We start from the raw sequence: 24,481 nt of genomic DNA on the forward strand, positions 1-24,481 counted from the left end.
TGCGATCAGGAGACAAAACGATCAACAAACCGGGGCAAGCGGGTTGACTCTTCATGTCTGAGCGTAGGAGGAAATAGCAAGTGCGGGAACGGGGGGGGGGGACTTGGAGCAAGGCCAAAGAGCAGTAAGAAATCCATTCAATTCTGACTCAGATAACAAAATAATATATTTGCCAACAAAAGCCCAATAAGTAGAGACTCTAATCTTTCAAAATCTGGTTTCAGATTTCAGATGATCATGGTACTAAATACTCAGTGGGTCTTTAAAATTCAGTCAAAATGCTCTAAAATAGCTGGCAGTGAGGGAGGTAGCCATTCTGAAAATGGTAGACACGCCTCTGTCAGCCTGCCCCAGGGGAGCTGTGGCTACATTGTAGCTTACCACCACCGGCATGACTGTGTTAGTGACTGGTGTGAATGAATAATGATTTCTGTACGCGCTTTGAGTCTCCTTGAAAAAAGTGCTATATAAATCCAAGCCATTATTATTATTATTATTTCTACTTCTGCACACTAAAAAATATAGTAATGAAACGCAATGTTTTTCAACCTTGGAGTCATGACCCCATGTGAGGTCGCCTGGAGTTAAGTATTTCAATTATGTGGCCATACCAGCTTGTTATTGCCCAATCTTGTTAGATCTCGGAAGCTAAGCAGGTCTGGGCCTGGTTAGTAGTTGAATGGGAGACCACTGAGAATTCCAGGTGAAACACTGGGGCACAGTCACTCCAGTGGTATCTGTCATTGTGTCCTTGGGTGAGACACTTCACCCGCATTGCCTAGTATGAATGTAGTGTGTGAGTGACTCGCCCCCGTCAGTCTGCCCCGGGGCAGCTGTGGCTACAATAATAGCTTACCACCACTAAGTGTGGAGTGAAAGAATAATGCCTTAATTCTGCAAAGCACTTTGAGTGTCTATGATAAAGCGCTATATAAAATCCAATGAATTATTAAGTAAATCACCCCAAAAATTTTTCAACCCTGAACACAATATGTGGCAATGGTTTGCTTCTTGATCCCCTGAACAATGCCAGCATTTCAAAATATTCCCTGTATGATGTGATTTTAACTTGGGTGTGATAAAAAATCTCAAACTTTTTCATGCAAACTCCCGCCACATATTCAAAGATTCAAAGTGTTTATTGTCATGTGCACAGTAAAGAAACATGTTTCCCTGTACAATGAAATATCTATTTTGCTCACCACACTGGATGCCACAAAAACAAACAAAAAAACAGATAAAGAGAAAAGTATAGTAACAATAATTATAATAATTTAAAGTAATAAAGATAAATATACATATGTACAAGGTAGAAAAGTCAAATATAAGTGTGCATAGTGAAATATATCCAGCTCCATTGGCTGTTGAGGAGTGTGATAGCAGAGGGAAAGAAGGAGTTCTTCAGTCTGGTGGTCCTGCATTTCACACTACTGTCCCTCCGTCCTGAGGGTAGAACTGTGAACTCTGCACTTATAGATGCTCTGCAGAGAGGGGAGTGGAGTCATGGTGATCTTTGATGCTGTCTTCACCACTCTCTGCAGGCGTTTGCGGTCCATAGCAGTGGTGTTGCCGTACCACACAGTGATGTAGCTGGTGAGGATGGACTCAATGATGCAGCTGTAGAAGTTGTTGAGGACTTTTGGTGGCATGTCAAATTTCCTTAGCCTCTTCAGGAAATACAACTGCTGTTGAGCCTTCTTCACCAGCTGTGTGGTGTTGAGGGAGCAGGTGAAGTCCTCACTGATGTGGACCCCCAGGTATTTTATACTGCTCACCCTCTCCACTTCCTGTTCCCGGATAGACAGTAGCTGATGAGGGCACCTCTGCTTCATCATGTCGACTATCATCTCCTTGGTCTTGTCCGTGTTGAGGGTGAGGTTGTTCTCCTCACACCCTGTCATCAGACTGGCCACTTCCCTCCTGTAGGCAGCTTCGTCTCTGCCAGTGATACATCCTATCACTACGGTTTCGTCTGCAAACTTCAGGATGGTGTTGTCCTTGTGGGAGGCGACACAGTCGTGGGTGAACAGGGTGTAGAGGACGGGGCTGAGGACACAGCCCTGTGGGATGCCAACATTATTGCGGATGCTGGCTGAGGTCCTTTTCCCAATCCTGACAGACTGAGGCTGTTACAGTTTTCGAGCTAGCTCTCAAGTTCAGTTCAGGGCGCTCCAGAAGTCATGGCGGCGGGCAAAATCTGCTATAATACTTTCTTTCTGGCTGCTTTCTACTCTTAAACATATTCATGAATGATTCCTTACCCCTTTAGCGCCAAAAGAATATCTGTAATATTAAGTGAAAATCTGTAAAAGTCAAGTTTTTCTGTTAACCCTGTCTGCTAGCATAGCACTTAGCTGCATGCCAACCGACCACTGGGTTACCATCGCCCTCTGCTGGTTCAAACAAATATCTGACGCAAATAGAGTGCAGACTGTTTTTTTTTTTTTTTAAGGTCCAATTGTTAAGTCACAAAATACATTTTCAATTGCACTTTTAAAAAGAAAAATAACTATTATGCAGTTTTGTATTGTTTACTATGGAACCAGAATTTAAATGAATAGGCTTCTTCATTTGTATTATTCCTTTATTTATTTCATTCAAGATTTATTTTTAGTTTAATTGCATTGTTTGAATAGTTCATCAAGGGATTCTTTTGACAATGAAAAATAAAAGGAAAATAGTACAGTATTTTCTAGTTTTTTTCCCCCCCAAAAAATAAAGGAATATTTTTCAGTCATTTAGGTACAGTCCCATTTTGTAAAATGAATCGTGAGAGAATCGTATCGTGAACCCAGTATCGTGAATCGAATCGTATCGGGAATTGAGTGAATCATTACATCCCTAAATAAAGATAGCATTTACTTGAGATTTAAAGCAATGCAAATTATGTTTAAGATTTATTGATTGTTTCATTATTATTAATCTTTTAGGTGTTCATGGTGTCTGTTTATTTGATTTATTTAGAGATACAGAACATGAGTTGTTTAACGTGTATTAAGTTTAATATTTTTTGTTATTATTATAATATTATTTTTCAATTTAAAGACAAAAAGCAAGAAACAGTTATAACAATTACCATCTTTTAAACAGTACAGGCAAGAAAAAGCAAAAACTATAACCAACCCACATAATTCAAAATTAAGCAAGCGTGTATCACAAAAGGGTGATGTGGGAGGAGAAAGGAAACAAGAAAGAAAAAGAAAATAAAAAAACACATGAATATGAGTAAATGTTATTACAATAACAAGAGGTTATAAAAATAATTACAAATAAAATGGCTACATAGCCAAGACTTCAGGCAGTAAAGAGCAGCTTTTCCGCTTGATCAAGGGTTGAAAATAGGTTGAGAACGAGCCTCTTTAGGAATATCTGTCCAAGTAAGACCATAAAGGCCTCTTCGCAAAGTCTGTGCTTTCTGTAGTCCGACATAAGTTAGAAAGGGGTCCCATGTTTTATCGAATGAAGTGGGTTTGTCCCTGAGCCAGTAGGTCATTGCCTCCAGGGGTAAGAGTTCTATTATACTTTGTACCCACATTGAGAGCTGAAGCGGTTTGTCAGAGATTCATTTAATTAAAATGCATCTTCTAGCACCAAACAAAAGGACATCAAGGAGCTTCAACATGTTGGGATTAAGGTTAAGAGCAGAATGCAAACCAAGAATACAAGATACAGGCCTAAGATATAAATGTTTACCAAATATTACAGAAATTTCTTTACATACATTTTCCCCAAAACTTTTTAATGAAAGGACAGTCAAAGATTTAGCGGAAGTATGGCCCCTCAATGACCTTACATTTATTAGAATACTTTGAAAAATAAGGGTTGAATCTATTCCGTAATGGTGTAATTTTAAGCCTGTAAATAATTTTTAACTGCATTTCCTTAACCTTGTTAGTGGACAGACAACCAGAGGAGTCCAGCCAGACATGCCTCCACTCATCATCCGAGATTATTGTACCAAGGTCAGCCTCCCAAAGCGATTTCAGAGGGCTCACACCCTCTGCTCGTGGACAAAGAGTATTATAAAACCTGGTTACTAATTTTCGAGGGGTGGGGTCCTGCAGTACTTCTACAGAAGATTGAGAGAGCCCCCCTGAATGTAGCCTTATTTTTGAGGAGACAAAGCTCCGAACCTATAGATACCGAAAAAAGTGTGTGGTGGGAAGGTCAAACTGAACTTTGAGCTGGTCAAAAGTTTTAATAATACCATTAGCCATTAAGTCTGCTATAATGCAGATACCTTTGTCTGACCAGAGAGAGAATGCAGAATCTATAATGCCAGGAGGAAAGTCTGGATTTAGATAAATGGGGGTAAGAGTAGAAAGACAGTCTTCCTGAGCCTCTATCTCCAGTGTCCAGGAGGAGGAAATTGCCCTTCACTCTTTCTGAAACCCATTTTTTAGAAACATATAAAATATTGCGTAGAGGGATTTGGTCCAGAGGGGCAGTTTCTAAATTTAGCCATGTAGATTTGGAGTCATTTCTAACCCATTCCCAAAGATACCTGTCCAGGCAAGCCAGTTGGTAGTATTTAAATATTTTTATGTTTAATATTGGGCAAAGCCAGACCATCATCTTCAACTCGGAGCTGTAGCTTCTGTAGTTTCAATCTAGCTCGTTTATTCATCCACAAAAAGGAAGACAATTAACTGTTTAGAATAGAAATCAATTTTCTAGTCAAAAGAACTGGGATCATTTGAAAAACATAAAGCAGCCAAGGGAATATGTTCATTTTAAAAATATTAATTCTGCCTATAAAGAACAATGGGAGGGAAGTCCAGCTTGACAGATCGTCTTTAATTCTGTGGATTAAAGGCAGAAAGTTTGCTTTATAAAGACCAGAGAGGGATGGAGTAATATGTATACCTAGATGGACAAACCCAGAAGTGGACCATTGGAAAGGGGCAGAGCTAACTGATGTCCAACGAGTATTATGAGTTAGGGGCATAGCCTCTGATTTGGTGTAATTAATTTTATAGCCTGAGAGTTTCAATGATTTCTAACATTTGAGATGGAAACTTCAGGGTTGCTTAAGAATAACAAATTGTCATCAGCGTAGAGAGAAATTATATGCTTAAAAGGACCTATATTGATACCTGTCACCAAAGGATTGCTCCGTATCGCCTCCGCCAAAGGCTCTATTGCAAGGGCTAACAAAAGCAAAGATTGTACACCCCTGACGGGTGCCACGCCCAACCAGAAATGTAGGTGACTTTCAGCCATTTGTAAGAACTGATGCTCGAGGAGAGTCATATAAAAAAGAAATCCATTAATAAAGTTGTCCCCTAGGTTGAATTTTTGAATTTGGACAGTACACTTAATAGTTAAGGCCACTCAACCCTATCAAAAGCCTTTCCTGCATCAAGCGAGACCACAATAGCTTTAGCCTTCAAACCGCTGCCAAACTGGATGAGGTTCAGCAACCTTCTAACATTATTTCAATAATTTCCGCCTTGAATGAAGCCAGTCTGATCTACTTAGATGAGGTCTGGAAGAATTTCTTCTAATCGAGTAGCCATAACTTTCGCAATAAGCTTTCTGTCCACATCGAGTAGGGCAATTGGCCTATATGAAGAGCAATCCTCCGGCGGTCGGCCCTTTTTCAGAACTAACGAGATGTTGGTATTCATCATCAAGTCTGGGAGATGGCCAGATTCAAATGAATAAGACAACACTTTAAGTAGAACCAACAGGCTCTGGAAAGTTTAAAAAAATTCTGTGGTTAGGCCATCCGGCCCTGGTGCCTTGTTTTGCATATCATTAATAGCACACAAAACTTCCCCACGTAAAATGGGCCTGGGAAGCTTGAGGAAGATTGACAGCTGACAGAAACATATGCATCAGTGTTTCAGAGTTAGGTGTAAAGAATGTAAGAATGGTTTGAAAGCAACTGTTAATTTCTTTCCCTTAATGTATTCTTTTACCTGTCCCATCCTTTATTATGGGAATTGCCTGATAATTTACCCCTGGTTTGACTAAGTTTGCTAAATATTTACTTGGCTTGTTACCAAATTCATGCATTCTGTGTTTAGTAGGGATGTAACGATTCACTCAACTCCCGATACGATTCAATTCACGATACTGGGTTCACGATACGATTCTCTGTCACAAGACGGAACTGAGGCTCAAGCGCAGACAGCACAACAGGAGGCACAAATACAATTAACTGATTTATTCCACAAAACAGAATTCAACAGAAAACCTACCAGCGCCCTAAGTGGGGTGGTGGAGAAACTAAGGAAGTGCTGAGCAAACTGAGGGAGACATAGTACTAAGATTAAATAAAAAAAACTTTCAGGAAACTACTGACGAACGAAGGAGCCTGGCACAGTAGTGGGGAAGAACCAGCTGAAGGGTGGAGTAAGCTGAGGGATTCCAGAGGTGATGGTGGTTCCAGGTGGGAAGGAGGCAGGAAGAATCACAGCGGCGGAGAGGGTCAGAGTAAGCAGTGTTTACGGTTTGGCATCGGTTTGTGGTCTGCCGGTGTCTTAAGTAGTGGTGTGAATACTTGCAGGTGGGGAGGCCACTCCCCGCCGCAGCTGGAGGCAATCCTGAAGATTAGAGGTGAGTAGTCCGGACAGTGAGGCATGGAGACCACCAGATGGTGCCAATGGACCAATTCAGGAGATGCCAGAGGTAGAGGGCATGACAATACCCCCCCTCCTACGTGTGTCTCCATGCGCACGACCACAACGTTCAGGACGCCGCCGCTTGAGGTCCCTGATCAGGTCAGGGCAAAGGATCCGACTGCGGGGGACCCAGCTCCTCTCCTCAGGCCCGTAACCCTCCCAGTCCACGAGAAACTGGAGGCCGTGACCCCTGCGGCGGACATCCAGTAAGCGCCGAACCGAGTAGGTGGGTGAGTCATCCACCATCCTGGGAGGGGGGGGGGGACAGGAGGAGCCAGGGGGGAGTCCCTGGCAGGCCTGACCTGTGAGACATGGAAAGTGGGGTGAATCTTCAAAGTTCGGGGAAGGGTGAGACGTACCGCTGTCGGACGGATGATCCTCTTCACGGGGAAGGGACCGATGAACCGGGGTGCTAGCTTTCTGGATTCAACCTTCAGAGGGAGGTCCTTGGCCCTCAGCCAGACCCGTTGGCCCACAGAGTAGGTTGGTGCCGGGCAGCGACGGCGGTTGGCCTGCCGCTCCATCCTCTCAGTTGATTGTATCAGTCTGGCCCTGGCCCTGTCCCAGACCCTTTTGATCTGGCTGATGAAGGTTTGTACAGAGGGAACGGAGAGTTCTTGTTCCAGGGAGGGGAACAACGGAGGTTGATAGCCGAGGGAGCACTGAAAAGGAGATATCCCCAGAGAAGAGTTTATCTGTGAATTGTGTGCATACTCCACCCAGGCCAGATGCTCACTCCAGGCAGTGGGGTTGGAGGAGACCAGACACCGGAGGTATGTCTCCAGGGACTGATTGGCCCGCTCCGCTTGGCCATTAGACTGAGGGTAAAAGCCAGAGGTGAGACTGAGGGTTGCCCCTAGGGCAGTGCAGAAGGCCTTCCAGACTCCGGAGATGAACTGTGGACCCCGGTTCGAGACAATGTCTGCTGGTATCCCGTGCAACCGGAAGACGTGGTCAACTAAGGGGGATGCCGTCTCCCTGGCTGAGGGGAGTTTGGGAAGGGCGACGAAGTGTGCTGCTTTGGAAAAACAATCAACAATGGTGAGGATGGCCGTGTTACCTCCAGAGGGGGGTAGCCCCGTGACGAAATCCACTGCGATGTGTGACCAAGGCCGAGTGGGCACCGGGAGTGGTTGAAGGAGACCCGAGCTGGGTCTGTTAGGGGTCTTGCCCCAGGAGCAGGTGGGGCAAGCGGCGACAAAGTCCCGAGTGTCCCTCTCGAGAGAGGGCCACCAAAACCTCTGCCGAAGGATGGCTGTGGTCCGGAAGCCCCCAGGGTGGCAGGCGAAGCGAGAGGTATGAGCCCACTTGAGCACCTGGGTACGCACAGACTCAGGAACATAGAGAACATTAGGCGGGCAGTTACCTGGGATTGGCTGTTGGGACTGCGCTTGACGGACTTAATCCTTTACTTGCCAGGTTAGAGAGGCGACAAGACGAGCAGGGGGAAGGATAGATTCAGGGTCACCAGAGGGTTCATCGCAGGAGAACTGACGAGACAGGGCATCCGGCTTGATGTTACGGGACCCCGGGCGATACGTGAGGGAAAACTGGAAGCGACCAAAAAACAGGCCTGCCGAGAGTTCAATCTCCTGGCTGAACGAATGTACTCCAAGTTCTTAAGGTCGGTCCAGACAATGAATGGTTGCTCTGCCCCCTCCAGCCAGTGACGCCACTCCTCTAGAGCAAGCTTGACCGCCAGCAGTTCCCGGTTCCCCACATCGTAGTTCCGTTCTGCTGGGGTCAAACGGCGAGAGAAGAAGGCACAGGGATTCAGCTTTTGGTCCGATGGGGTCCTCTGGGAGAGTACGGCCCCAACCCCGGAGTCAGAGGCATCCGCCTCGACCACAAACTGAAGGTGGGGATCTGGCTGAACAAGGATAGGACCTGAGGTAAAGCGTACCTTGAGGGACTGGAATGCTTGCTCGGCCTTGGGGGTCCACTGGAAGGGAATTGAGGTGGAGGTCAGGGCTGTGAGAGGGGCTGCCACCCTACTGTAATCACGGATGAAGCGGCGGTAAAAGTTAGCGAAGCCCAAAAAACGCTGTAACTGTTTCCGGGTCTCTGGCTAGGGCCACTCGGAGACAGCCGATAACTTGGCCGGGTTCATCATAACACGTCCTGGGGAGATGACAAAACCTAAGAATGATACAGTAGTAATGAGAAACTCACACTTCTCCGCTTTAGCAAAAAGGCGGTTCTTCCACAGGCGCTCCAAAGCCAAGCGGACATGGCGGACGTGTTCCACCTGGTCCCTGGAATAAATCAGGATATCGTCTAGGTAGACAAACACAAAGCGGTTGATCATATCCCGGAGCACATCGTTAACTAAGCTCTGGAAGACGGCGGGGGCATTCGTGAGGCCAAAGGGCATTACTAAGTACTCAAAGTGTCCCAGGGGGGTATTAAAACCCGTTTTCCACTCATCTCCCTCTCTTATTCTCACTAAATGATAAGCATTTCTCAGGTCTAGTTTGGAGAACACTTTGGCCCCATGGAGGAGGGTGAAGGCAGAGTTTATCAGAGGTAGAGGGTACTTGTTCTTCACGGTTATATTATTTAGGCCCCGAAAGTCAATACAGGGTCGCAGGGACCCGTCCTTCTTATTTACAAAAAAGAATCCCGCACCTACCGGAGAAGTGGAGGGCCGAATGATACCTGCTGCCAGGGCGTCCCTAATGTAAGTCTCCATGGCGGCCTGCTCGGGTTTAGAGAGGTTGTACAGACGGCCAGAGGGCAAGGTGGCTCCGGGCAGGAGCTCGATGGCACAGTCGTAGGGCCGGTGAGGAGGCAAGGATAGGGCATTCTCCTTACTGAAGACTGGAACTAGGTCATGGCGTGGTCAAGGAAGTTCTCCTCGGCCCCAGAATCCACCAGCACGGTCACAGAAAGTGAGTGGTTCTGGTAGCCGAGTGTAGCGGGTAGCTGTAGCAGATGAGGGGAGGTGGAAGCAGTCCGGCTCACTCGTAGACTCCCCGTCACGAGTGAGCCCTCTCTTTTGCTGGTCTCTTGGGGCAGGAAGCAATGAAGTGGCCGGAACCCCCACAGTAGAAACAGGTGTTAGTAGCCCACCTCTGCTCCCTCTCTTGCTGAGTAAGCGATGCCCCACTGATCCTACCAACCTCCATGGCCTCGGGGGCAGCCTCAGGGAACGATGCGGGCGTAGCAGACTGGAGAGTGGGACTCAGTCGGCGGGAGGATGCTGAGTCCCTCCAGTGTGAGCGCTCTCTGCGCCTCTCCCTCAAGCGATTGTCAAGCCGGATGGCGAGGGAGGTTAGGGCCTCCAGGCTGCCCACCTCCTCCTTGGTGGCGAGTTCATCTTTCAGAGCCTCGGACAGTCCCCTATAGAATGCCCTCTGGAGGGCCGGATCATTGAACCCACAGGTAGCTGCAAGGGCCTGGAATTCCACGGAGTACTCTGCAACACTGCGGGCCCCCTGCCTCAGGGCCATGAGGCGATCTCCAGCGTCTCGCCCCCGAACTGGGTGATCGAAGACGCGCCTCATCTCCGCAGAGAAGCGGGAGTAGGAGGTGTAGACCCCTCCCTGTTTCTCCCACACAGCTGTTCCCCAGTCCCGTGCAGGCCCCCGTAGAAGGCCAATTAGATATGCGATTTTAGCCCTATCGGACGCGTAGGATGTCGGTTGTAACTCAAAGACGAGTGACACCTGAGTCAGAAAAGCCTGGCAAGAGCCGAGATACCCAGCATAGCGCTCAGGAAACGGAACCGTGGGTTCACGGGCTACTGTGGCCAGAGCCGAGGGAGAGCCTACAATCGTCGTCTCGGGGGCATTAGTGGGGGTAGGCTGGCAACCTGACGCAGCTAGGGAAGATGCTAACACGGACTGCTGACCAGTAAGGTGAGACATTTGGCTGATTAGAGCATTAACGCTAGACACAAGAGTCTTGAGTAGCTCCTCATGCCGGCCTAGAATTGCGTCATTGCTATCTACAGCCTGATGAGCGGCTGAGCCCTAATCTGTTGTGCGGTCTGCTGAGCTCATTCGGGCCAAACCGTATTGTCACAAGACGGAACTGAGGCTCAAGCGCAGACAGCACAACAGGAGGCACAAATACAATTAACTGATTTATTCCACAAAACAGAATTCAACAGAAAACCTACCAGCGCCCTAAGTGGGGTGGTGGAGAAACTAAGGAAGTGCTGAGCAAACTGAGGGAGACCTAATACTAAGATTAAATTTAAAAAAAACGTTCAGGAAACTACTGATGAACGAAGGAGCCTGGCACAGGAGTGGGGAAGAACCGGCTGAAGGGTGGAGTAAGCTGAGGGATTCCAGAGGTGATGGTGGTTCCAGGTGGGAAGGAGGCAGGAAGAATCACAGCGGCGGAGAGGGTCAGAGTAAGCAGTGTTTACGGTTTGGCATCGGTTTGTGGTCTACCGGTGTCTTAAGTAGTGGTGTGAATACTTGCAGGTGGGGAGGCCACTCCCCGCCGCAGCTGGAGGCAATCCTGAAGATTAGAGGTGAGTAGTCCGAACAGTGAGGCATGGAGACCACCAGATGGTGCCAATGGACCAATTCAGGAGATGCCAGAGGTAGAGGGCATGACATTCTCTCACGATTTATTTTACAAAATGGGACTGTAGACAAATTTTTTTTTTTGGGAAAAAAACTAGAAAATACTGCATTATTTTCTTTTTATTTTTCATTGTCAAAAGAATTCCTTGATAAACTATTCAAAACAATGCAATTTAACTAAAAATAAATCTTGAATGAAATAAATAAAGGAATAATACAAATGAAAATGAAGCCTATTAATTTAAATTTTGGTTCTATAATAAACAATGCAAAACTGCATAATAGTTCTTTTTCTATTAAAAGTGCAACTGAAAATGTATCCTGACCTGATGGTAAATCAGCCTCCTGGTTAGTCGAGCCAAAGCTTGCAGCGCAGTCCTCGCTTTTCCAATCCTATCTTCGGCCTTCTCTAGTTTGTTGTTTGTTTTCTGTAGTTCCTGTTTGATCTCTGCGAGTTGTTGGTTATTATCTCCCCTGAAATCCTTTATTTTTTTCAGAATACTCTGCAGTGTGGTGTTTTTGGGCCCACCGTCTGCACTAGGCCCGAGTGCTGGCGAGCTACCCGGGCTATCTTGCGTTAGTGGGTGCCATTCCTCTTCAGTTTCTGACTGCGTTTTGAGTACCTCCGTCTGTCTTCTTATTAGTCTTACTTCGTGTCATATCTGCTTTAGTTCATTGTTATGGGTATTTTATATGTTTTAGGGCTCTTTTCCTATTCTGTCGGGGAGCACCAAAATTAAGCAGCCATTTTGTTCATGACCCTGGAAAACCCCTTCAAACTCTTTTTTAGCCTGCTTGTTACACCTCATAAATACAGGTGTACTTGATGCAACACAGCAGTCTAAAAGCCCTGATTGGGTTCATTTCCCTGACTAACCAGTTGGAGTCCTCACTGCGATGCTTTGCCTTCCATATGGTTTCATTCACAAATCTCCGTTCATTCACCTGCCATCACCGCAATGCGAAAGTAGCTCATTGACATGAGGCAGCTGCTCCTCAGTTGGGCTCTCTCCGTGCACACAAGCTGTCGACTGGCCCATGACTTAAGGCGACTTAACGCTGAGCCTCTTATCCTCCCGTGCTGTGATGTCCTCCTCCCTGAGCTGCTGTTTTAGCTCCAAACTCTTCATCACTAGTTTCTCATGCATTCCCCACTAGACTGTTTTAACTCAATCAGGGACTTCGATTTTCAACAAGAAACAGCAATCTAACCATGTAATTATTATTTAAAATCAGGCCACAATATGATGCAGAAATACATCATGTGGATGTTTTGGGACGGGAGCTTTAGCTTCTTCAGGTTAAAATAAGTCTAATTTTCTCTGATACTCATCCTCACGCATCCTTTTGTCACAAAGTTGGTGACTGAGCAGATTCAAGCAGTCGTTCTGAAACATTGGTTCATGAACCCCAATAAGTACTTAAACATTTGTGACTTTATTTCTAACATAGTTGGTCATTTTAGTCCACAAGACAATTGTCAAGACAATGACAATTTTCCACCTGTCGACAATTGCCTAAATTATTTATTTTCCGGGCTATAGAGCATACTGCTCTATAGATTTTTTTAAACAATAACCGGAAATATGCAATCAAAGGGAAATTCCGGTAAAATGTCAACACAGCAGAAAGATGGGCAATTTAAAATGGATCAGAGAGTCTACACAACTTCCTGTCCTTTGCCTGTCCTGCGTAAACTTCACCCGTCTTCATCGGAGTCACAGGAATCTGCGACAACGTTTGGGAACACAGGTAATTATCAACGGCGTTTGATTGCTTCATAATGACCGTGTTACTGTTTGCCTTTGCTAAGCTACTTAGCTTCAACTACGATTGCATAACTACAGCAGATAAAGGCAATATATTGATTTTGATATGTTTGTTTATCATTATACTGTACATGCTCTAAGGCTGTCTGTCTGTGCATCCTCATGTCATTCCATTCATCTGTTTGGACCGAGGACCTACTGTGTGTGGGACTTAAGGGATGCCGTTGCATTTAAAAAGTTTGTTTGTCTTCATCATGCTGTTTAATTTGTTAGCGCCGTTATTAATGATCAACGACACGACACCTTATTGACCCACATTTGTTTTACCACTACTGCTGTTTGTTTTGTTTCAATAAATTGTTTGATTTGAGTAATTATTATTCTATTTAAATGTCCCACTCCTTAGTTGAGTATTGCATGATCATTACATTCCCATAAATATATCAAAAATAAAAATTGCAAACCCAATAGTATGTGCTTCAACAGGGCAGGTTATGTTTCTTGGGGCGAAAAAAGAAATGCTGATGTTTGAAACTCAGAATGTGTGGACGTAAAGAGCAATTAAATTATCTGGAAAAAAAATAAATGTATGTGCTTACAAGCAGGCATTAAACAATGAACAAAGTAGAGGAGAATACAGAATAAATAACTTTATTTACACAAAGTAAAAATAGATCTACAAACCAACTCATTATACAGTCATGGCCAAAAATATTGGCACCCCTGCACCTCTGTCAGATAATGCACCACTTCTCTGAGAAAAATTACAAATGCATTGGTATTCTCATGTTTATTTATTGTGTTTGCATTGGAACAACACAAAAAAGTAGAGAACAAAAGCCAAAACTGATATCATTCTACACAGAACTCTAAAAATGGACTGGACAAAATTATTGGCACCCTCAACCTAATATTTGGTTGCACACCCTTTGAAAGAAATAATTGAAATCAATCACTTTCTGTAACCATCAGTGAGTTTCTTACACCTCTCAACTGGAATTTTGGACCACTCTTCTTTTGCCAACTGCTCCAGGTCCCTTAGATTTGAAGGGTGCTTTCTCCCAACTGCTGTTTTGAGATCTCTCCACAGGTGTTCTATGGGATTTAGATCTGGACTCATTGCTGGCCACTCAAGGACTCTCCAGCGCTTTGTCTTAAGCCATTTCTGGGTGCTTTTTCAAGTGTGCTCTGGGTCATTGTCCTGTTGGAGGACCCATGACCTCTGACAGAGACCCAGCTTTCTGACACTGGGCCCTACATTGTGCCCTAAAAGTTTTTGGTAGTCTTCAGATTTCATGATGCCATGCACACAGTCAAGGCATCCGGTTCCAGAAGCAACAAAGCAATCCCAAAAAATCAGTGAACATCTGCCATGTTTGACCGTAGGGACCGTGTTCTTTTCTTTGAAGGCCTCATTTAGTTTTTGTAAACAGCACAATGATGGGCTTTTCCAAAAAGCCAGAGGAAGCCAAAATCCTTCTGGGAGAACGTCCTGTGGACAGGTGAGACCAAAGTACAGGATGAGCTCTTTAGTGGCTGAAGTTCCCTTGAATCTGTTCGGACACCTACAGTACCAGGAAACAATGTTCTCCTCCTCTGATCACTGCTGTCTATTCTTGGAATCACTTTAAACTCACTTTTTTTTTTTTTTTTTTAATGTATTAGAGGTGTAATTGTTCAAAGGTAAATGGCTAGGGACGGACTCGGGTTTCAAGTGGCGAACAGTGATTGCCAAGGCGTGAAGTGTCTGCAACAGACATAAGTACTCCCTTTTTAATAGTAAAAGTTGGTCCTTCATCTCGCCGAATAGCCTGACCCCATTTTCGTCTAGCTTCACAGTTAACAGGGAAGAAGTGAAACAATAGATAAGGCTGCTTTTGGGCATTACAAGAACATTGGCTGATGAGAGTGCCCTTCAAACGACTCAGCCAATCAAAACTGGCCGGTAAGCGGGCTGCTATACTCCCGTTCGGTTTAAGGGAGATTTCAATGTATGTCCTTGTATTCTGATGAGTTTCTCCACATGAAGTCACTTTCTCACTGCCCCACATCTGCATATCAGTCCATTTACAGCTTATTATGGTCACTTTTTACTGGATCCAGACTGATACACCTTTCCGTTCTTCTCATCGTGCACTACCGTGGCGCGATCATTTAGAGTCTGGACTCTGAGTCAGAATCCGGACACAATCGCTTCTCAACAAACCCAATGTGGTGATTGGGCACTTTTATGCTGTTTATTGTTTTTTACTGAATCCAGGCTGTTCTGATGCTCTGTCTCTGTCTGTCAGTTCTCCCTAAGTGATTTTATTCATTAGCCTCAGAGTCCACAGCTGCGCTCGCTTCTACTATTAAAAGTTTGCTGAGATATCTTACATTTTAAACCTTATTGTGTCTTTTTTTATGCTCTTCCTACCATAAATGCCAGAAACTTCCATTGAGGACAACGTCCTTCATACGGAGCGCAACGCATTTGTCCTGTTATTAAAATTGTGCGTGCTTTCACTTTTTCTACATTCTCCGAAGCTTGTTTATGAACGTTCAGTTCACCATGATGTTTAGTGGCAGTTCCAGTTTAGTCATTCTGCTGTAGGGGTGACTGCCAGTAATATTCTGCCCCCTGACGGCCTCTTTCACTGGATCCATGTGCGACTGACTGAAAAATCCACACATAGAGCCGTCTGCCATATTAGCCGCACCCTCAACTTTTAATGAAATGAAAAGGGTCCTATACGCCGGAAAATACGATACATATAGAGGCAAACAAAACATGCTACAACAAACAATGACCGTCTATCAGGGTTTTTTTATTATTATTATTGTGATGTTTCCCAGTATATGGCAATATATATATATATATATATATATATACTTATTTTTCTCCCTAGCACGACTGATGATTTTTAGATGATTTTTCACTGTAGTCAATTTGCTTAGAATGACTTTCCTTGAGTCTTTAAAGAGTAAACCCATTTTTTTCTGCTGAATACATACAGTATGTATTTGGGTATTAAGAAGTGCTGTTTATTGATCCTAGTCCCACTCTTCCCATTTTAGTACAAGTATTTAAATGTTGCGTATTTAATTGTAAAATGTTATTGGCCTCTAAGGGTTGAAAGCTGCTACTACAATTTAATTTTGCTAATGGCTGAAACAGAGTCTTTAGATTCCCCTGTGTCGTCACTTTCCCTGTTGGCCCCGCCCCTCAAATAAAAGCTGAGAGGGGGGAGGAAGGTTTTCCTCTAATCACAGCCCTCAGTGAGCATTGATTGACAGTTTTTATGAGGGAGTCTAATGCTGCGTGCGTTCCTGCAGTGATGTTTTTGACTCTGTGCTTCTATAAAGAGAAGATTCTGTGCTATCAGAGGGTTCATCAAGCTATGTGTGTATTTTCAGATACAGTGTGTGTATTCCCATCTGTCTCTGCATGAGCGCAGATGTGTGTGTCCGTCTTGTGTGTGTGAGGTGGTCTGACAGCAGAGCTGTTTGTCCCTGAGTGGTGTCTGTAACGCTGTGTGTGAGCTTCACATTGTGATTGTGTGTGCCTGTGGTTGTATTGACACATCTCAGCCTATGAACTCGCTAAGTGTGTGTGTGTGTTCAAACACATCATTGTGTGTATTACCATCTGTTTCTCTGCACAGCACTCCCTGAGTGGGCGTGTCTTACTGTTACAGCAGTAACGCACATAATCAAGGAATTTTTTGAATTTTCTTCCTAGTGGCAGGTCAGCAGAAAGCAGGGGTTTGGTTACTCTTTATGCGGCCTGTAAATGCTGTGAGACAGAGGCAGGGCTTGAAACAGAAAGGAGGAACCATTCATGTTTTCATCTGTAGAAGTCTCCAATAATAGCAGCAATCAATGCTACATCGTTCACTATTCTCTGTGTGTGATAAAGAGTTGCTGGAGGAGTCTGAAAACACGCTAAATATAGCCACAAAGTCGCTAAAAGGCCAGCACGGCAAGTCTCTCCCTCACTTTAAGATGGTTCTGCTTGATTAGCTAGCATCAGGAGATGAGCCTAATTTAGTGGCGACTGATATCTGTATGAAAGTACACGAGGAAGTAATTTTTCTGAAGACTTATATTTTTGTCATACAATTTCAGGGGAAATGCCAGAAGGCCGTTCGAACTGTTTTCCTTTGCTTCCAGAGTTTCTGTATTAATATTATTATTATTGTTATTATTATTATTAGTGTGTGTGTTGCTGGTTTGTCCTACTGACGTTAATTTTGTGGTGACTCTGCAGGTTTTGACACAGAGGGTTTGCCATCAGCGGTGTGGCCTGGAGGAGAGACTGAGGCACTCACACGGATAGAGCGCCATCTAGAGAGGAAGGTCAGTACTGCACTCTACTTCGTGTAAAGCCAGTGTGTGTGCACGTATTTTTAAAGCCTCTCGTCTTTGCTGCAGGCATGGGTGGCCAACTTCGAGCGTCCTCGGATGAACGCCAACTCGCTGCTGGCCAGCCCAACAGGCCTCAGCCCGTACCTGCGCTTTGGATGCCTCTCCTGTCGCCTCTTTTACTTCAAACTCACTGACCTGTACCGGAAGGTGAGCCAGCTTTTTTCTCACAGCCCTCTCTGTTTGTGTCAGTAACCGTACATCATTTCCCTCCTGAACCTTGTTGCAGGTGAAGAAGAACAGCTCGCCGCCACTCTCTCTGTATGGTCAGCTGCTGTGGCGGGAGTTCTTCTACACAGCGGCCACCAACAACCCACGCTTCGACAAGATGGAGGGCAATCCAATCTGCGTGCGCATCCCCTGGGACAAAAACCCAGAGGCCTTTGCCAAGTGGGCCGAGGCCAAGACGGGCTTTCCCTGGATTGACGCCATTATGACGCAGTTGAGGCAGGAAGGCTGGATCCATCACCTGGCCCGGCACGCCGTGGCCTGCTTCCTAACCCGAGGTGACCTTTGGATTAGCTGGGAGGAAGGCATGAAGGTTTGTGTAGCATTTTATCTGTTTATATGGTGTGTTATTTTATCGTTTTCCATGTTCTTGTCATTTTGTGTAGTATTGCAGTTGTTTTGTGTCTTTTATTTGGTCTATTTTTTATGTGTTGTCTCTTTTATTGTACAACAAGTGTTTTCTAGTTATTTTATCCATTTTTCTTGTGGTTGTTTTGTGTATTTTTATTTTTTGTGTATTTTTTTCTAGTTTTGCGTATTTTTCTTGTAGTCATTTTGTGTATTTTGTTCTTTTTTGTATTTTTCTTGTAGTCATTTTGTGTTTTTTTGTGTATTTTTCTTGTAGTTGTTTTGTGCATTCTTATCTTTTTTCATATTTTTGTAGTTTTGTTTTGTGTATTTTTGTTGTAGTCATTTTTATGTATTTTTGTTTTGTGTCCTTTTTTTGTACAGTCATTGTCTGTGCAGTGGCCATTTCAAACGGCTGCTGTATATGGCATCTTTGAGCTGAGGGGTGTGGTTTGCAGGCACATGGAATCCTGATTGACAGCGGGTTGCATGTTTTCGCCCTGCTGCAGGTCTTCGAGGAGCTGCTCCTGGATGCTGATTGGAGTGTGAATGCAGGCAGCTGGATGTGGCTGTCTTGCAGTTCATTCTTCCAGCAGTTTTTCCACTGCTACTGTCCCGTGGGCTTCGGCCGGCGCACCGACCCCAATGGGGACTTCATAAGGTGGGTACCTCTGCTGGCAGTGCTGACCCTGCCCTTACCTGTAAGCTCCTCCTTCCCTCTTTCTCTGTAGACATGTCAGCTCAAACACACACAGAGGCCTTTATGGTAGGACTGACCATGGATGACAGACAAACACCGTCTTCTTTTCTTCTTCGGCACTTTAGTTTATTCACTTTGGCCTCTGCTGTGTGTGTAGACCTTTATAGCAGATAAACCTGGAAGTAATGCTTGCACACAGAAACTTAAGTTAACAGACAATGCATGCAAAGTTACTGCATGCTAACTATGCTAACAAAATAAACCTCTAATTAGGGCTGGGCGGTATGACCAAAAATTTATATTTTTTTCAAAATTCTAACAGTTTCACAGTATATGACAGTATTTTTTTTTTTCATGCATAATCAGGTGTTCACAGCATCTTCTACTGGTTGAGAGAGGAACTACTGCAGTAGATTGACTTAGGATGGTCTATTTTACTGTCATGATGAGTGAACATTGTGGTATAATTCCACACTAGTAATAATACAAGTTTGCAACAGCAGCCCAATGGCTCTTTGCCATGTTAGCTTAGCTTTAGCATAAGCTTGATTTCTAGCTTTAAAGGCTGCATACTCCGTGGTGTGGTGGTTTCTTATGGTGAATAAGGTAGCGTTTTGTTTGCAGCTCCACCAGGACTTATTTCCGCGTTATAGGAATTACAAATTGCAATCCTTTGCTCTCTTTTTTGGTGTATTACTGCCGACATGCTAAGCTAACCGTGCCTCCGTGTCTGTGAGTGTTGTTCTGTTGCAGAGGCATGTGCATGCAGACATGCTCACATGCACCTTCAGAGCTTTTAATTGTGTCTTTCTTATCCATTTACACATATGGTTTACACCGCAACTAACACCAGAGCGTTACTGTTTACCTTCCTATTTAGAAGTGCAACGTTGAAAAGGATCCGGTCTGAAACGCGGTGCAGCGTAGTGTTCCAAAAGCTGTCAAATACACCGGTATGGTGGTATATTAAAAAATAATATAATAACGAAAATATATACCGGTGTTCGGTATGAACCTATATACCATCCAGCCCTGTGCTTCAAGGACATTTCCAGCTGGGCCTGATATGGAGTAATGAGGATCCATAACCGTCTCCTCTTTTAGACACATCAAACCCAACCTGGCAATGCAGCTTAATGCAGCCACTCTCTGTCATCCAAGTTGCATTTTATTTTTCTGTAGATAGTACAGAAATGTGTGTCATCAATCTCTGGGAATAACGTACATCTTTGTGCTGCTGAGCAATGTCACCGACAAAAAGCAGAGCTTAGAGTTTTTAACCTTTCATGTTGATTTGAAGCTTTGCTGTTCTGCAGTTACCTCACATCCTGTGTCGCCATAATGGGAAGCAAGCAGGAATATCTTGTGATCTATAAAGTTTAGGTCAGAAATGCTGTAGGGAAGTGATCCCTCTCTGTCGATAGAGCCCATTAATTGGTGTTAATTTGGTTTAAAGAATACGTTTATACATAAATAAGTAAATAAAAGTGTAATCAAATATCATTTGTGTCAGAGGACTTTAAAGGAATTCATGAAAGTAGATTTTGTTTCCATCTTATTCAAAGAGCCATTATTTCTGTCATTATTGTCCCTCGCCACAAAGTGGAAGGGGGATATAGGTTTGGGCTCTGTTAGCATGAGCATATACATGAGTTTTCTCATAGATATTAGCATGAAGCTAGCTGACTTTTTATATAGTGGTATTTTTTATCCCCCACCACCAAGTGTGGAAGCGGGATATAGGTTTGAGCTCTGTCCATCCGTCCGTCCGTCCGAGTTAAAAGGGACAGCTTTTCTCAGAAACTGTTTAAGATAAGATAACCAAATATGGTGTGAGGCTTCAGGGTATCAATGCCTTGATGGAGTTCGAAAATGAGAAGGGTGTGTGTGTGTGTGTGTGTGTGTGTGTGTGTGTGTGTGTGTGTGTGTGTGGTTTTAGGTCACTTAATAAATGAAGGGGTCTAAATAATTATATTATTCTGAATTAAAATTGAAAGAAGTGATTTTTGAATGTTGTTTTCGAATAACATTGGTTGTGTTATGTGTGTGCGTGCATACTTAAAAGTAACTTTGGACCGTAGTCAAGAGCACATAGCCCGTGGGTAAGTAGAAACTGCTAAAACAGCCTGATAGCAATGTTTAACACGCAGAGTTTGTGTAAATTGTAACTTAATACCGATGGCTGGAAATGTTTATATCCTGCGGGTTGTGGTTGTTTGGTCATGTGCACGCTGCATAGCATTCGGCAGCGCAGCCGCGGTGGAAGCCAGTTATTTAGGATGCTCAACAGCTTACAGTGATGACAACTGCATGGTAGACAGTGGTTTAATACCTGTAATCTACAGCAGCGTGTGACTTTATAGTACTTGTGTGTATAATCCATTTCATGAGCAGCATGTGTGCGTACATGCGTGCGGGGGGGGGAATCCATTCTAAATTAATGCACACCAGTCCATCCCATGTGTACCTGCCTGCCTAACTTGTACTAAACTTACCTAATTTAGGTGTAGTGGCAGGTGTGGCATGAGTGAAGCTCCAGCGATCAGGTGCGCTTCACTATTGATCTCCGACTGCATGACATGTAAATACTTTAAAAAAATTGTTAGGCACTTACGCCTGCAGGCGTGTGCACGTGTGCATGTCAGTAAGTGTGTGTGAGTGTTTGAGTGTTGTATTCTGTTCAATCACAGCAATGATCTGACTCAGAGCATAACACTACAGTCACTACCACTCTATAGACGGGTGTCGTGACAAGACTGTAAACTTGTATAACCATCGCTTGTATTGTGTAGAAACGTCGTTGTCCCATGTCTCATTCAGCGGTAAGTAAACAATAAATTATACCATTATATATGTTAAAAAATGTGACCAAAAACTGTTTGAACTCTGTCAGTGGTGATGCGCTTTCAGTGTGAGCTGGTGCGTGCGAGGGATAGAGGGAGACGTGATTGGTTAAAAAAAAAAAAAAAAGTTAATTTTTTTCCATTGGTCGAAGTTATTACAGGTTTACAACTGCTACAAATGATGGATTTTCTTTGTTCCTTTTTCAAAGCACAAAATCTTAATTTCTGGGACTTCCGGAAAGATGGCGAAGTGAGCAGCTGCGTTGTTTGGACCTCCTCGAAGTCGGCTAAAAAAGCCCCACTAAAACTAGTTAACTCGATATACAAATGCTTTACATCTTGTAATGAGTGGAGATACTCAACGTAAAAGCCGCAGAATCAAGAAATCAACACAGGAACAGGCCGTGATGGCGGCGCTCCCTGATCGAAGTGAGGCCAACCCTGGAGATGACACGGTGGTGATAGCCGATTTAGACCACACAGAGGCCCTCAGAGCAGGGCTAGCAAATATCAGCAGAGACATAAAAAACCTCCACCAAAACTTGAGAGAGGAGCTGCAAATATTTAAGAACGACATAAAGAGTGAAATGAAACAAGAACTGATTTCGCTTCGAGAAGTCATTGACCACAAACTTCAAGAAAATAACAAAGAGTTACGAGACCAAAAGGCAAAGCTAACCAAAGCTGAGGGCTGTATAACTGAGATGGAGGAGTGGATTACCGATGCAAACGGAGCTCTGCTGAAACTACTAAACCAGACCCGACATATGCAAGACAAATTAACGGAGCAGGAGAAACAACATCCGCATATTCGGTCTACCAGAAGAATACGAAGGAGGCTCATTGATGAACTGCATAGATCGACTATTGAGAAAAGAATTGGAGCTTCCTGAGGAAATACAACTGCAAATACAGTGTGCCCAGAGAACCCTGTCACTAAAACGGAGCGCAGGTGCCCGTCCGAGATCAGTAGTAATTAACCTCCTACAGTTTGAAACCAAAGAAATGATTCTGAAAAAGGTGTGGCAGAAGAAGCGAAAGTGGGAGGAAAGATAATCGGGTTTGACAACGATTACCCACCCGAGATTGTTCAGAAACGTTGATCATACCTGGGCATAAAGAAGGCACTAAGGGAGAAAAACATCCGCTTCCAGACCCCATTTACAAAACTACAAATCCACTGTAACGACGGAGTAAAAAGTTATAACGCTGGAGAGGCCACATGGGATATGAGAACAAGAGGATTCTCACTGAACATGCTGAACGATACCGATGGACGAGAGGAAGGGAGATTCCTCGGAGCACAAGGATTGCAGCGAGTGATAGACAACGGATCGAACCTTGACACGGCACAGCGAGCGATGGAGAAACTACAGGATTACCAGAGGAAGTAATCAAAACTCATCAGGAGAAAGTGAGAAAAACACTCTTATCGTAAAAACCTGGTTAGGGTAAGATTACAATAAATGTGAAAGGATTAAAATATGACTGGGATAAGGCAGAGAGCAATAATCAGAATCAGAATGCTTTATTTGCAAGGTACATTTTAGAACAATACTAGGAATTTGACTTGGTAGTTGCAGCGAAAGAATACATATCAACACACTATTAAATGGGTTAAAATTACAATACATCATAGTGGGAGATTATCAGCACACCGGGGCTTTAACTATAACTGTTGTAATTCATTACCAACCGACAGAGAGGAGGACAAGTTTAAAAATTGTTGAACACTTCTAGACAGGGGAGAGAGCCTCAAGATGGTTATACATCAATGTCTAGGGATGGGCCCTGATATGACCAACCAACGGAGGAGATTAGAGTCTCAGGTAGAGAGTCTCTCTCTCTCACACACACACACACACACACACGCCGATCAGTTGGGCTTCACTATCGATCACCGTCTACGTGACATGCGTGCAGGTGTGTGAGTGTTGAGCGAATAAGGGACCACCATTTAGTCCGGTTACAGTCTGTGTCACTACACCCGTCCATAGGGTGGTATTGACTGTAGTGTTACGCTCTGAGTCAGATCTACGTGTTTACATGTTACACAGTGAAGGTCACCTGATTACTGCAGCTTCTCTCACGACACACCTGCCACTACATCTAACTACTGACAATAGAGAAGTTTATTGAAAGTTAGGCAGGTACACGTGGATGGACTGGTGAGCATGAATTTAGAATGGTTCCCTCCCTCCGCCCCCAAAACACACACCAAACAACAAAAATATGAAAATGACTCAAAATACACAAAACAAAATATTTAAACAAAAAATACACAAAAGACAACAGAAATGCAAAAAACTACACTAAAAAAGGTACAAAATGACTCCAGAATCACACTACAAATGCATCAAAAAACAATAATTATACAAAAAAATGCACAAATGACGTAAAACAAAAAAACTAAACAATATTTATACAGGAAGTACACAAAGTAACAACAGAAATGCACAAAAACATACAAAAGGCTCCAAAAACACACGAAATGACTCTAAAAAACATATATTACAGAAAAATACACCAAACAACAACAAAAATATGAAAATGACTCAATATACACAAAACTAAATATTTATACAAAAAATACACTTAAAATGACAATAGAAATGCACAAAACTACATTAAAAAAAAACCCAAAATGACTCCAAAATAACACTACAATGGCAACAACAAACAATAATTAAAACAAAAAATGAGTAAAAAAAAACCCAACACAGTCATCATACGCATGTCTCATAGAATTAAACCAGGGAAATTGCACACGTTATTTTACTTTGCACCTGCAAATATACCCCTTAATAATGCTACAGAGTATGTTGTTATTATGCCCGTAATTGACAACTCTCCTGCACACCATATAGTGGGCGCTTAGCCCACTATATGAATGCATACTTCCGACGGGCACTGTACTAGTAAAGAAAATTATGAAAAACTAAACCAAAATATACAAAACAATATAGAAAGAAGGTCTACCCTACCACTAGATTTTATTTAAAGAATTGAGATAATCCGGATG

The 24,481-nt window shown here is 43.7% G+C and overlaps 1 protein-coding gene across 1 annotated transcript in view; it reads left to right on the forward strand.

Moving 5' to 3' along the window:
* Positions 1-24,481, forward strand: part of LOC114466850 (cryptochrome-1-like) — a 104,111-nt gene that overhangs the window by 64,282 nt on the left and 15,348 nt on the right. Inside the window, exons 6-9 of the mRNA XM_028452662.1 lie at positions 17,186-17,274; positions 17,350-17,490; positions 17,570-17,881; positions 18,426-18,577. Of these exons, the coding sequence (XP_028308463.1) occupies positions 17,186-17,274; positions 17,350-17,490; positions 17,570-17,881; positions 18,426-18,577 (694 nt within the window). The remainder of the gene's footprint in view (positions 1-17,185; positions 17,275-17,349; positions 17,491-17,569; positions 17,882-18,425; positions 18,578-24,481) is intronic.

The sequence above is a fragment of the Gouania willdenowi genome, chromosome 7 (genome assembly GCF_900634775.1).
Source record: "Gouania willdenowi chromosome 7, fGouWil2.1, whole genome shotgun sequence".
Taxonomy (NCBI): domain Eukaryota; kingdom Metazoa; phylum Chordata; class Actinopteri; order Blenniiformes; family Gobiesocidae; genus Gouania; species Gouania willdenowi.